The sequence below is a fragment of the Anarrhichthys ocellatus genome, unplaced genomic scaffold (genome assembly GCF_004355925.1).
Source record: "Anarrhichthys ocellatus isolate YVR2014 unplaced genomic scaffold, GSC_Weel_1.0 scaffold1350, whole genome shotgun sequence".
NCBI classification, from domain to species: Eukaryota; Metazoa; Chordata; class Actinopteri; order Perciformes; family Anarhichadidae; genus Anarrhichthys; species Anarrhichthys ocellatus.
Genome location: NW_022281324.1, coordinates 5 through 11,693, shown reverse-complemented (window position 1 = coordinate 11,693; position 11,689 = coordinate 5). Strand labels below are relative to the sequence as shown.

Here is an 11,689-nt window from a genome sequence, read left to right as displayed (position 1 = left end):
ATATATGTATATATGTATATATGTATATATACATACATACATATATATATATATATACACAACACACACACACACACACACACACACACACACACACTCGTAGTAGTAGAAGTAGCAGAATACTGCTGTGACATCTTTCCTCTCTTTCACAGTCCACACGAGTTAACTCTTAAAAACTTTTCTCATTTTCTGAAACGTCCTTAGGCGACAGGAAACCGGAGTTTCTGCTCCATCACCAGATTATTAGAGCTCAATTGTGTCCAGTCGACTCTATAGGAGGCTTTTATTTTGTAGTAATTCTCTTCATTAATGGATGTTATTTAGTTTAGCAGACGGAGAACTAAACGCTGGTCAATGGTTCAACCGCAGGAGACAACGATCCTCTGAGCAACAGCTGAATACGTTTAGATTTAAAAGAGGAACAGCTTATATACGTGATGAATGTCAGCTGGACACTATCGAGACATGTGGTCCCAAGCGCTGAGTAGTCAGAAGGGAGAAGCATTATAAAGTACTCATGAGGAGAACGGCTTCAGGCTGAGCCGCTCTATCTAAAATAGAAATCCTCATTCTGAAGACGAGGAAGATTAATCCTCCTCTCACGCTTTTAAAAACACAGATTCAGCAAAGTCAAAATGAACTCCGAGCTGTGAGCCGAATGTATTTAGTTGTTATTTAGTAGAAGAATCCGGACATTTGAGACGGTATTCATTCAGCTCACCTGCTCCGGTGTAGAAGGGGTTTCCCAGGCGCGGCTGCAGGGACCCTCCTCTCCCAGCTCCTCCCATCATGCCTCCATCGCTCCTGTGCAGGACAAACGTCCCGTCTCCTCCTCCTCCTCCCGCTGCTCCTCCTCCTCCTCCCCCTCCTGCGTTGTTCCCCAGGTATCCCCGGTTGTTGTACCTCCTCCCTCCGGCCACACTCCCGTCTTTGATCCCCGCCGGTTTGGCCAGCGTCACCTCCACAGTGGCCCCGTCGATCTGGGACCCGTTCATGAGGCCGAGCGCCGCGACGGCGTCCTCGCGGTAGCGGTAGTGGACGAAGGCGTAGTCGGTGAGCTTCTTGACGCGCTCCACGCAGCCCGGCTTGAAGCGGGAGAACTCCTGGCGAAGGGTTTCTTCGCCGGTGGTCAGCATCAGGTTACGCACCTGCAGTAGATCAGAGAAACACAGGACGTTACCTCCAACGCTGCCTCCAGCAGTTAAGCTAGTTAACCATCTACCAGGAGATTTGTATTTAGCGATGCTAGCAGTTAGCTAGCTACCGGGATATTTGTTCCTAGCAATGCCAGTGGGGGAAAGCTAGTTAGCTATCTACCTTACGTGTCATCACTCTAGCTTGTTTCTGATTGGAGGAATCAAGTGTGTTACGATGGCGACTGAAACACAACAGAACGGTTTGTAAAATCATTTCGGAGTACATGAAACATCTCCTTTAAATCAGTTGTTCTGTTAGCAGTAGCTCTCACACACACACACACACACACACACACACACACACACCTTTGTTTACCTCTGGGCCTAAAGATACCCTCCCTCCCTCCTCTGTAAAGTGCTTTTGAGTTTCTATCTGCTGCCCTCACATCACGTCTCAGCCCTCCTCAGTAATTGATCCCCTGGAGGGCGAGCAGCTCGGTGTGAGTCCATAAATAAACTAACATTATTTCTGATGGATTTTTTAGGACCAAACACGTTTAAAGTGTAAATCAAACTCACGTAAAGGACTCTGACGCGCTGCATCACCTCCTGGTCCACGTCTTTCTCCGGCTCGGCCCAGTCCACCTGGATGGAGTGACCCCACAGCTGGAAGGTTTCTGTTTAAAAATAACAATAATAATGATAAAAAACATTATTATTGAGCCAGTGATTATACGTTCAGCCCATCGTGTCAATGCTCTTTATAATTTAGAGCAACGCCCACAAGGGACTTATAGACCACAGATACCTCGATACAAACGGAGAAGTTCATCTCCCGTTGGACTGATGAAGCGGTGAAAGGTGCTGTGATGCGTGCCCGGTCTACTAAAGACACGGAGCTAAACGCTGATGCAGCTAATCCGACATGTCCTGCAGTAGATGATGAGTCGATGGTGTTCAGTTTGTGTTGATTCAACGGTCTTGGATATTTTGGAGGATGTAGATGTTGATGTAGGTGCTGCTGTTTATGTCCAGATGTTATCTGAATTATCGATTCAACCGCACACTGTTTTCTTGATTTATGGATTCAATATTTGGCCGATAAAATGTCAGAAAACAGTGTCTGAATCCCCCAAATTCTTGATTTACTCTCACATAATTCAAAGAAGAACAGCAAATCCTTCAAAATGAAGACGCTGTAGGAAGGAAAAGCTTAAATGACTTTAACGATGATTAACTTTCTGTAGATGCATTAAAGGTTTCTATAATCTCCTCCACAACGTTTCTACCAATGAGTGTTGACTCCACAAACTTCATCCAGGACCTCCTGCAGCACTGTTGTGGTTTTAGCCGGTTGTACCTAATGAACTGGACCTCAGACTCTTTGCTGCAGTGGTCTGTGTTCTGCCGTCCTCTGCTGGACACAGACGGGAACTGACCCAGAGTCAGCCTCAATGCGTTACCTGGTATGAGCTTCCTCCGGGCCGTGGCCGCCGCTTTGTGGGACTCGTACTCCACGAAGGCGAAGCCTCGGTTCTTGCTCTTGTCGGTGGAGCTCGGATACACGATTACATCCACCACGCCGTCCGTCACCTGAGGGAGACACGGACAGTTTACAAAGATGATCTCTTTCCACTCTACACCGTCACATGAAAGAGAAGCTTCTTCTTCTTCTGTGGTGATCGTTGCATACCTTGGTCATCTCCTCCATGATGTCCTCCTTCCTCTTGTCTTTGGGGATCGAGCCGATGAAGAGGCGGCAGTTGTCCAGACTCACGCACACGCCCACGAACTTCCCCGGACGGATCTCGTAGTTGTCCAACGTCTGGATGGCTCTCTGCGCCGTCTCTCTGGAGCACAAACCACAAACAAACACCAACACGTCATCAATCGGGTCATGATTTCACTTTGGTTTTAAACGTGTAAAGCTCCTCTCTTTCAGTTCCACTTCCTCAACATAACAGCGGTTATTAAGCCACATTTTCAGACATAATACTACAGAATAAAGAGTTCAGCAGCAGTTGATGTACTTGTAGAAATTAAACTTTTTTTCTGCTACCTGTTGGTGTACATGATGAAGGCATAGCCGCGGTTCTGTCCGCTGAACTCCATCATCAGTCTGAACTCGTAGATCCGGCCGGCTCTCTCGAACAGCGGGATCAGCGCGTCCTCGTACAGGTCTCTGGGGATCTTCCCCACAAACACCTCGCAGCCCCGGGGGGGAGCCGGGCCCTCCCAACCTGCAGCACAAAACATGGGGCGTCAAAACATACAGCGTCAAAAAACACAGCGAGAAAACGCACTGCGTCAAACACGCAGAGCGATCTTTGTAAAACAGAACACATAAATACATAGATATAAATGTACTGAATTGTTGTTTATTAAACTATTGATTGATTGAACAAATTGTCACAGATAACCAAGCTGTTTGAGTGAATATTGGACCGATATCGCCGCATCTGGAGAGCTGAATTCAGGAATTATCTGCACCGAACTTCATTCAAACGGACAATGGACACACACACACACCTGGCGGCGGTCCTCCGTACTTCCTCTGGCCGTTCTCCTGCACCATGTTGTATCCCGTCTTCTCCATCAGAGCCAGCAGAGCCACATCTTTGGTGTTGGACGCCTTGAACTTGTCCTCACCCACCAGAGGGCTGACTTTACTGGAGTCTCCGTCCATGTCTCCATCAGAGTCACAGTCCCAGTCTGTCCAACGGAAGAAAAACAAAAACACAAGTTAACCGTCAAACATACGACGGTCGACAAGAGCTGCGAGAAAGAAACACTTAAAATGTGCCTCCAAGTCTTAGAAATTAATCTGACTTTCATCACATTTAAAGATTTATTTTTACTGTAACAGGTGTTTGTTTGTTTTTGCTTTGCATGGGTTACTACTGCTGCTGGGAAATATGATATATATATATATATATATATATATATATATATATATATATATAGATATAGATATATATAGAGATAGAGATATATATGTTTAGCCTTGTTAGCTAGCTTAGCTGGCTAACGTAGCTATTAATAGTGTCTTATTTATTTAGAATTTTCAGTAATGCTAACAGTTTAAATGGAGAAATCAATAATCAAAATACTCATCTAGTTCTAGGCCAAACGTTACTTATATAAGACTTTGAAAGGAGGAAATAAAGTTAAACTACTCTTCAAGTCAGCTAGCTAGCTGACTTAATAGCTAACAGTTAGCGGACTTAATAGCTAGGTGACGTAGCTAGCTGACTCCATTTCCTGTGGACCCCTATGAACCGGTTCAACGACCTTTGAAAGCTCCCCGGTCCCACTCATTGAGCAACAGTGATGAGAGGACGTTAGCCTATAACGTTAGCTAATAAAAGTATATGAGAGTAGTAAAAAAACGTCCACAAATACAACATCGCGAGCTAAAAAACTAGCACAGCGGCCGCCATTGAGTTAGCAATTTATGCTAGCGGCTAATGTTAAACAGCCGTTTTTCTAGCTAACGGTTAGCTTGTTTAATTTACGTTAATTCAAGTTATAACTAAATAAATAAACTCTTACCGAAGTTGTTTTCTGCCGCCATTTCTTCTCACGTTTTTTAGATAATTAAAATATGAATAAAGTATTAACAGTTCAACGACAACGTGACGTCACTTACGTACTTCAATTAAAACTTTATCGGAGAAAAAAAACCTACCTGGAAACAAACTGGCGGAGGATTTGATTGGCACGAAGGCCAGGCCATGTGAGCCAATCAGCGCGTGGATGTGAGGCACGGAGGGCGGGACTACATGTAGATACGTATATGTACGTAAAATCAAATAAACATGAAATAAATATATTTAAAATTAGATCAAACGTATAATAAAACATTACAAGTTAAAAAAAAAAAATAAATAAAAATTCTAAATTAAATGAAAAGTAAAGAATACCCCTTTTTGTTCTTATATGTTACCATAATTAAAGATTTTTAATGAAAAGGAGTTTAAAAATACATCTTTGCTTTTTCTTGCAGGTACATATGAGTAATTCAGTTCATAAGTGTGGTTCCAGTGGTCCAAATATATAAAATAAAATATAAAATGTAAAAAGCTATGAAGGAGGTAGAGGAGCAGACATCGTCATGTTATCTATATTGTACAAAAATAAAAATGATTTGTTTGTGGCGTTTTCTTTTATTCAGCCACGGAGACAAACAACTCACTCACTGCATTTCCTCTGACCTTTAGTGGTTACCTATTTTATATTAATATACAATATATATTTCTAAATTATATACGGTAAAATTAAACATATTAAATGAGGTAAAAGTAAAGGGCTGTGAGGAATTACTAATAAATAAATTACTAAATAAAATATAACTAATATTAAATAAATGAAAGATAAATAAAACGCAATCTATTTAAATTGGAAAAAAGTAAAGGTGTGAGGATGTATCAAAAAATTTAAAAATGAATCAGATGACAATATGAACTCAGATTAAATAAAACTAACAGCGTCCTCTCGTTTGTTTTGTGTACCACTTTTTTTGTTGACTGTAGAACTCTACATCAGCTGATTAATAATTATTTATTATTTAAATAAATGAATCAGAACAATGAACGTGAACGTGACAGCTCTTTGTTATAGTCTCAGTAAAAGTTCGGACCACTAACCGGCAGCTTCATGACGCAACATCGACACTAGAGAGAGGACCAAGTCCATCGTCTGACCCCCCGACTGGTGGAGGATAATTAATTCACAATAATGAGTCTAAATAGTCACAAAACAAGACGGCCGATCACATTAAATATTGATGGACAATTAAAACAGGAACTCACGAACGTACAATAACAAGAACAAACGTCTTTTTGTCTCTTTTTATTTGTGTGAGTTTGAACTCTTCCTCCTCAGCAGTGAGGCCTTCGTCATCCCGTCATCAAACACACAAACAGGTCTGAGCATCAGATCCAGAAGTCTGGACCAAGATGAGACGGAATGATCTTCAAAGACAAAAATTCAGAGAGAAAACATTTTTCACTAAAGGTTTATTAAAATGTAACGACTTTTCAGCGATAAAAAATGACAAAAAATTTTTGATTTTATCAAGACGATATAAAACAGGTGCCAACGTGAACACTAGTTTAAGTAAACAAGGAAAAAGAAAACGACGTCACCAACATCACAACTTCTTCTGTTCACACCGAACACCACGCTAAAAAACAAGACGCCAAAATACGCCTCGTTCGCACTATTTTTGAGTGTAGATGGAGCTGCTAACAATGTTAGCGTAGCCTAGCACCAATATAACCAAACTGCATTTTAAAAGCTGTTTGCTTGTCGTCTTGCGGAGAGAACTAACAAAACATTCAGACTTTTTACAAATCGTCATCATTGTGCAGTTATTTTGGCATCTTTTTTTATCTGTTTGTGATTAAAACACAAGTAAAATTAGAATTCGCTTCACGTTTGGTGTGAACGCAGCATGAAGAGATGTTTCTACTTCCTGCTTTTATTGTGAAAGGAGACAAGTTAATTGATAGCTATCGATTGTTCAAGCGATTTTTTTTTTTATGCAGCAAAACCAGCCAAGCTCTGATTTCTGCTCCTCTTGTCTGTAGGTGCAGCCACAACAACAAACACGCTGACATAAAATGACTGTTAGTCAGACTATAGTGTGCAGAGAAGCTGGAGGAAACGTCTCGTCTCTGAAGAACGTTCAGGATGAAGCGGCAGTGTGAATGCGTCGGTGGACGTTAAGGGTGTTGCTCTGTGAAAAGGTTTTCCCACACTGGTCACACTGGTGCGGTCTCTCCCCGGTGTGGACGCGCTGGTGGACTTTGAGGTTGCCCATCTGGGAAAAAGTCTTCCCGCACTGATCGCAGTTGTGCGGTTTTTCCCCGGTGTGCGTGCGCCGGTGGATGTTCAGGTGGTTGGCTCTGCGGAAATTTTTCCCGCAGTGGTCGCAGCTGTACGGTTTCTCTCAGGTGTGAATGCGCCGGTGGACCGCGAGGTCGCCGATCTGAGGAAAGGCTTTTCCGCACTCGTCGCAGCTGTGCGGTTTCACTCCGATGTGGGCGCGTTGATGGGCTTTGAGCGAGCTGCTGTCGAAGAACGTTTTCCCACATTGGTCGCAGCTGTACGGTTTCTCTCCCGTGTGAAAACGCCGGTGGATTTTGAGGTAACACCGAGTGGTGAAAGCTTTCCCGCAGACGTCACACTTGTGGAGCTACTCTCCGGTGTGCGCTCTCTCGTGGACCTTTAAGTAGCTGATCGTCGTGAAGGATTTGTCACAGTACTGGCAACTGTGGCATTTGACTCCTCCTCCTCTTCTTCCTCGTTTCTTTAGCAACTGACAAACATACACAAAGAGAGAAAGTCAGTAGGAAAAAAAAAAGACAAATCTTCAGTCTAATTTCTGTCGTGATGCATATTTGTTCCTTTACCCTGAACATTGAATCCACCACCAAACCTCTCCGATGGCATTTCGCCGTCACAGAGAGAGAGCTACAGGAAACGGGTGAAGCAAAAAAAACATGAAACAACATCCCTGTGATCTACTCAACTCTGACACGCTTTAAGATTCATTTTATTCTACTCCAACAGAATGTAAACACACTACCCTGATTTCAAACTTCACCATCATCATCTGCGCAACAATAATCAGTTCATAGACCAGAAAGTAGGACTTTTATGATCTGCTATAAAACAGAAAGAAGAAGAAGAAGAAGAAGAAGAAGAAGAAGAAGAAGAAGAAGATCTGCTTCTACAAATGAAGTCGCATGTCGACGCTGCGGTCAGTAGCTCTTAGAGGTTACGCTACATTTTAGTTTTTAATCTGTTGTCTTTTCATCTTTAATACCGGAGCGTTTTGTTTTTTTGCCGTATGATGAAACAGACTCAGCATCAGAAGAGAAGAACGCGCGGAGATCCTGGAACCGTCACACGATCGTTAACATTAATTAAAACATCAAAAATATTTTGTTGATTTTTTTTGTTTGTGAATTTTAAATTGAATTTGTTTCTTATTTATTTGTTTTTGCTGTTAACAATGAAGCGAAGTTAAATTATTATTTTTAAGGTGTAAAAAGTTGTATTTGATCCAGAAAACAAGATGTTGAATGGAGGCCCTAAAGAGCCAGCTGGTGCGTCTTAAAGTTGGACGATGATTTGAACCGTCGCCCTCTGACTCACTCGTTTTATTGCTTTCACTTCACAAACAAAGTGAAACCGGAACCTGGTTCAAAACGGGAACTGGTTCTAAAAGAGTAAAACCCGTTCGTATTGATGAGGTCCAGAGTTAGCGGTTCTTCTATCGGTACTTTCTTAGTTCCAGAGTGAGACGTCCTCGTCTCAAACGTCCTGTCTTTGTCTTTGTCTCTCTCAGTACAGCGTGAGACTCACATCGCGATCAGAGAGAAGAAAACATTGTAGAACTCAAACACAATAAAACCCTCACAAGTAAGTTCATCACAACATGTGACCAACAAGCAGAACATCCGTCTGCAGAAAGGACGGTTAGCTAGCTAGCTCCTCCACCTACAGAGCTAGCTCGATAAGTAGCGAGTCTCCTCCAGACGATGAGTGAGGCAGAGGGACCGTAGATCCAGCGCTGCCTCTGGCCACCAGGCGGCTGTTAGGCTTGTCTTAACCAGTGTAGCATTAAAGCACGGTGGAATTAGCACGCTAGCTACGTAGCCAGCCGTCTGCTGGTTGGATACTTTGATGCTACACTGGTTCCAGAGAGTACGCCCAACAGCGGACCATCTCTTCATCTTTCAACAGTTTAGCCTCTGAGCAACATTTCAGAACTGCAAGTGAAATAATTAAATACGTGAAAACATAATATTTATTACTCGATATCCTCGATGTCTTTTTGTCGACTCACCTTGCATGTGGCCGGTTTTCATCACCGGTGTTTGTAATCCGTGAAGAACGGCGTCGCATCGTGCTCCTCAACGATTTCTTTGCTGCCTGGAAGAAATCAAGAGTTGGACTTGAGCCTCGACTCCAGCATCAGGGCTGGGTTCCTGGTTTTCTTCACTGAAAGAAGTCGGAGAGTAAAGGTGAATGTCTAGTGAGCTCACGACATTCACCAACTTGATCGTGACCAAGATATGTGAACAAACCAATCATGACCGATTATACATACCTGGGCACCACAATCGATAACCGCCTGAAATATTATTAAAATACGGAAAGAGGCCAGAAACGTTTTTGTTCAAGATTGTTCTGTTCAGCTTCTATCTGGTCCGTCATCTCAGCTCCTAAGAGGTGAGATGACGGACCAGATAGACTGGTGCTCTGTCCTGGCTCTCTTCACCTTCCTCTTCCTCAGTGTGGCCTGAGACGTCCCGGATCCCAGAGTCCTCCACAACTAAACAAGAAGTACCAATAAATAAAAGCAGATCTTTTCCTGAAGTAGAAGTACTAATACCATGTTATAATATATGAGTATAATCAGGAGAATGTACTTCAAGTATTAAAAATAAACTTCATTCGTTTTAAAGACGTACTCAGCTCAACTCTGTACTGTTTCTCCTCCTCAGGAGGTTCTCCTCTTCCTCCTCCTCCTCCTCCTCCTCCTCCAGCCGGCGGGCAGACAGGAAACTGATCATCTGGATGAGAGACAAAGTTTATTTTTTGAATGAATGAATGATCCTCAGACCTCCAGCAACAGTTCAAAATGAATATAGTTCATGTTGTACTTCAGGAAACTTTCATAGTGTTGATTCTGTTGCCACGGTGGACCGGTCTCTGCTGGAGGATCTGGGTCTGTCCACGGTGGACCGGTCTCTGCTGGAGGGTCTGGGTCTGTCCACGGTGGACCGGTCTCTGCTGGAGGGTCTGGGTCTGTCTTCGGTGGACCAGTCTCTGCTGGAGTCTGAGCTGAAGGGGTTTCTGGTGAACCTGCATGAGTTCATCTGGTTTCACCAGAATCCGACCCGGTGGCTCCGATGACGAGCATCAAGAATAACTAGAGAAACAGACCATCTTCTCTCTGATGGTCTCTTTACTGATGGAGGTCTGATAGAGGATCAGGACTACACTGAGATTGGTTCAGGACCAGATAGAAGTCCCAGTGGAGGTGTAGTAGTACTGAAGTACAAAGCAGCAGAAAATGGAAGTACTCAAATAAAAGTACCACACAACTGTACCTAAGTTATATATATATATATATATAAGACAATGTCTCTATTCAAAAATAATATATGTATCGCTATTATTATGTATTATTATTATTATATATAAATTATAATTATTGTAAATTATTTTTCGTCAAAAAGAAGAAATAAACTAGAAACACGGGAATAAGTAGGCGTCTCCGGTGATCGTTACTGCGCATGTCTGGCTCATTCCGAACGAGCCTGTAATCCACAGGATGTCAGAAATACCCGGATGTTGTTACTGTAAGTAGTATACAGTGTGGTGCATGTAGTAGAGGGCCTTAGTTGTGTTATAAAGTTTATCGGCCAGGATTCCTCTCAGAATCTCGGCTTTAGACATGGTGCCCGGGCCGGAGGGAGCCTCGGCTTCCATTGTTGCTTGTGTGCAGGCGCGAATATTGTCCGACTAGAAACATGGACCGTAGACTTCTTCTCTTTGGTATTTAATGGCGGTTGGCAAACAACGTTATGGCCTCACTACCGCCGCCACGTGGGACAGGATTCTAATCATGAAAAGATAAATATATATATATATTCATAATATATGTATATTTACATATACATAAATATATTACATATATTCATAATTATATAAAAAATATATTATTATAAATATATGTATTTCATTGCTCTAAACTCTTTTTTCAGGTTTAATGTCTGAATGTTTTAAGAGCGTAAAGTCCTGATTAATATGGATCCGATCATTTTAGTTCATAAACGGTCTGACTTCCTGTTGTTTTGTGACTTTTCTTCTTTGTGTCGCTGGTTAATGTGTTGAAGGAGCAAATGTATAAACAGTCCAGATGTCTGGTCCAGCTCGATGTCGATATAATAACTATAAATATGGTTTATAGTTGCTTAAATACTATATATAGAAACACTATATAAAGCTTCACCAGGTTTAAATCTTCTGTTTTTCTCTTTGTAATCTTTCATGAAGATGTTCTTGTTCAATAACTTCCCACTTTTCATGGGATTCATTCATTAACAGAGACAGAATATTGATTAGACTGAGCTAAATAAGGCCAGAAGTTCCAGTCGGTTTGTGGGAAACTTTCAATCACAAAAATGTCACCCAGACGTAGAATTATAAAATGCTGAATTTAACTGCACAACAGCTGCTAGTAAAGACAACAAGGTCAGCTACGCCTAGTATCCGCTATACATGTTGAACTAACCTGGCAGTACATCGATAATCAAGGCTGTGGTTGTTTATTGTCTGCCGGTGGCGTGACGAATCAGTGAAGAGACGAATCGGTGAAGAGACGAATAGGCAACAGTGGGGGAGAGACAACACAGTTTGTAGCAACGCTTTCCTGTGAGAACCAACTTTGCGGACACTTGCGACCCTCACGAATGGTTCTCCCCAAGTGGAAACTTCCAGTTCTGCCAAGCGAAGCAAATTAGGAAGTGTGT

General features: G+C 42.4%; 2 protein-coding genes across 2 annotated transcripts; both read right to left on the bottom strand.

The window, feature by feature from the left end:
• Nucleotides 1-721: 721 nt before the first annotated feature.
• Nucleotides 722-3,828, bottom strand: rbm46 (RNA binding motif protein 46; the record flags this gene model as incomplete). The annotated part of the gene is made up of 6 exons (XM_031839164.1): nucleotides 3,666-3,828; nucleotides 3,196-3,376; nucleotides 2,830-2,986; nucleotides 2,600-2,729; nucleotides 1,716-1,813; nucleotides 722-1,148 (listed from the first exon to the last, which is right to left on the bottom strand). Coding segments are annotated over exons 1-6 (1,150 nt in total), but the record flags the coding sequence as incomplete, so codon positions are not given.
• A 2,997-nt stretch (nucleotides 3,829-6,825) lies between these two features.
• On the bottom strand, nucleotides 6,826-10,646 carry LOC116377516 (zinc finger protein 239-like). The gene is given in 2 exon segments (XM_031839163.1): nucleotides 6,826-7,458; nucleotides 10,530-10,646. Coding segments are annotated over 2 exon segments (750 nt in total).
• Nucleotides 10,647-11,689: the final 1,043 nt, after the last annotated feature.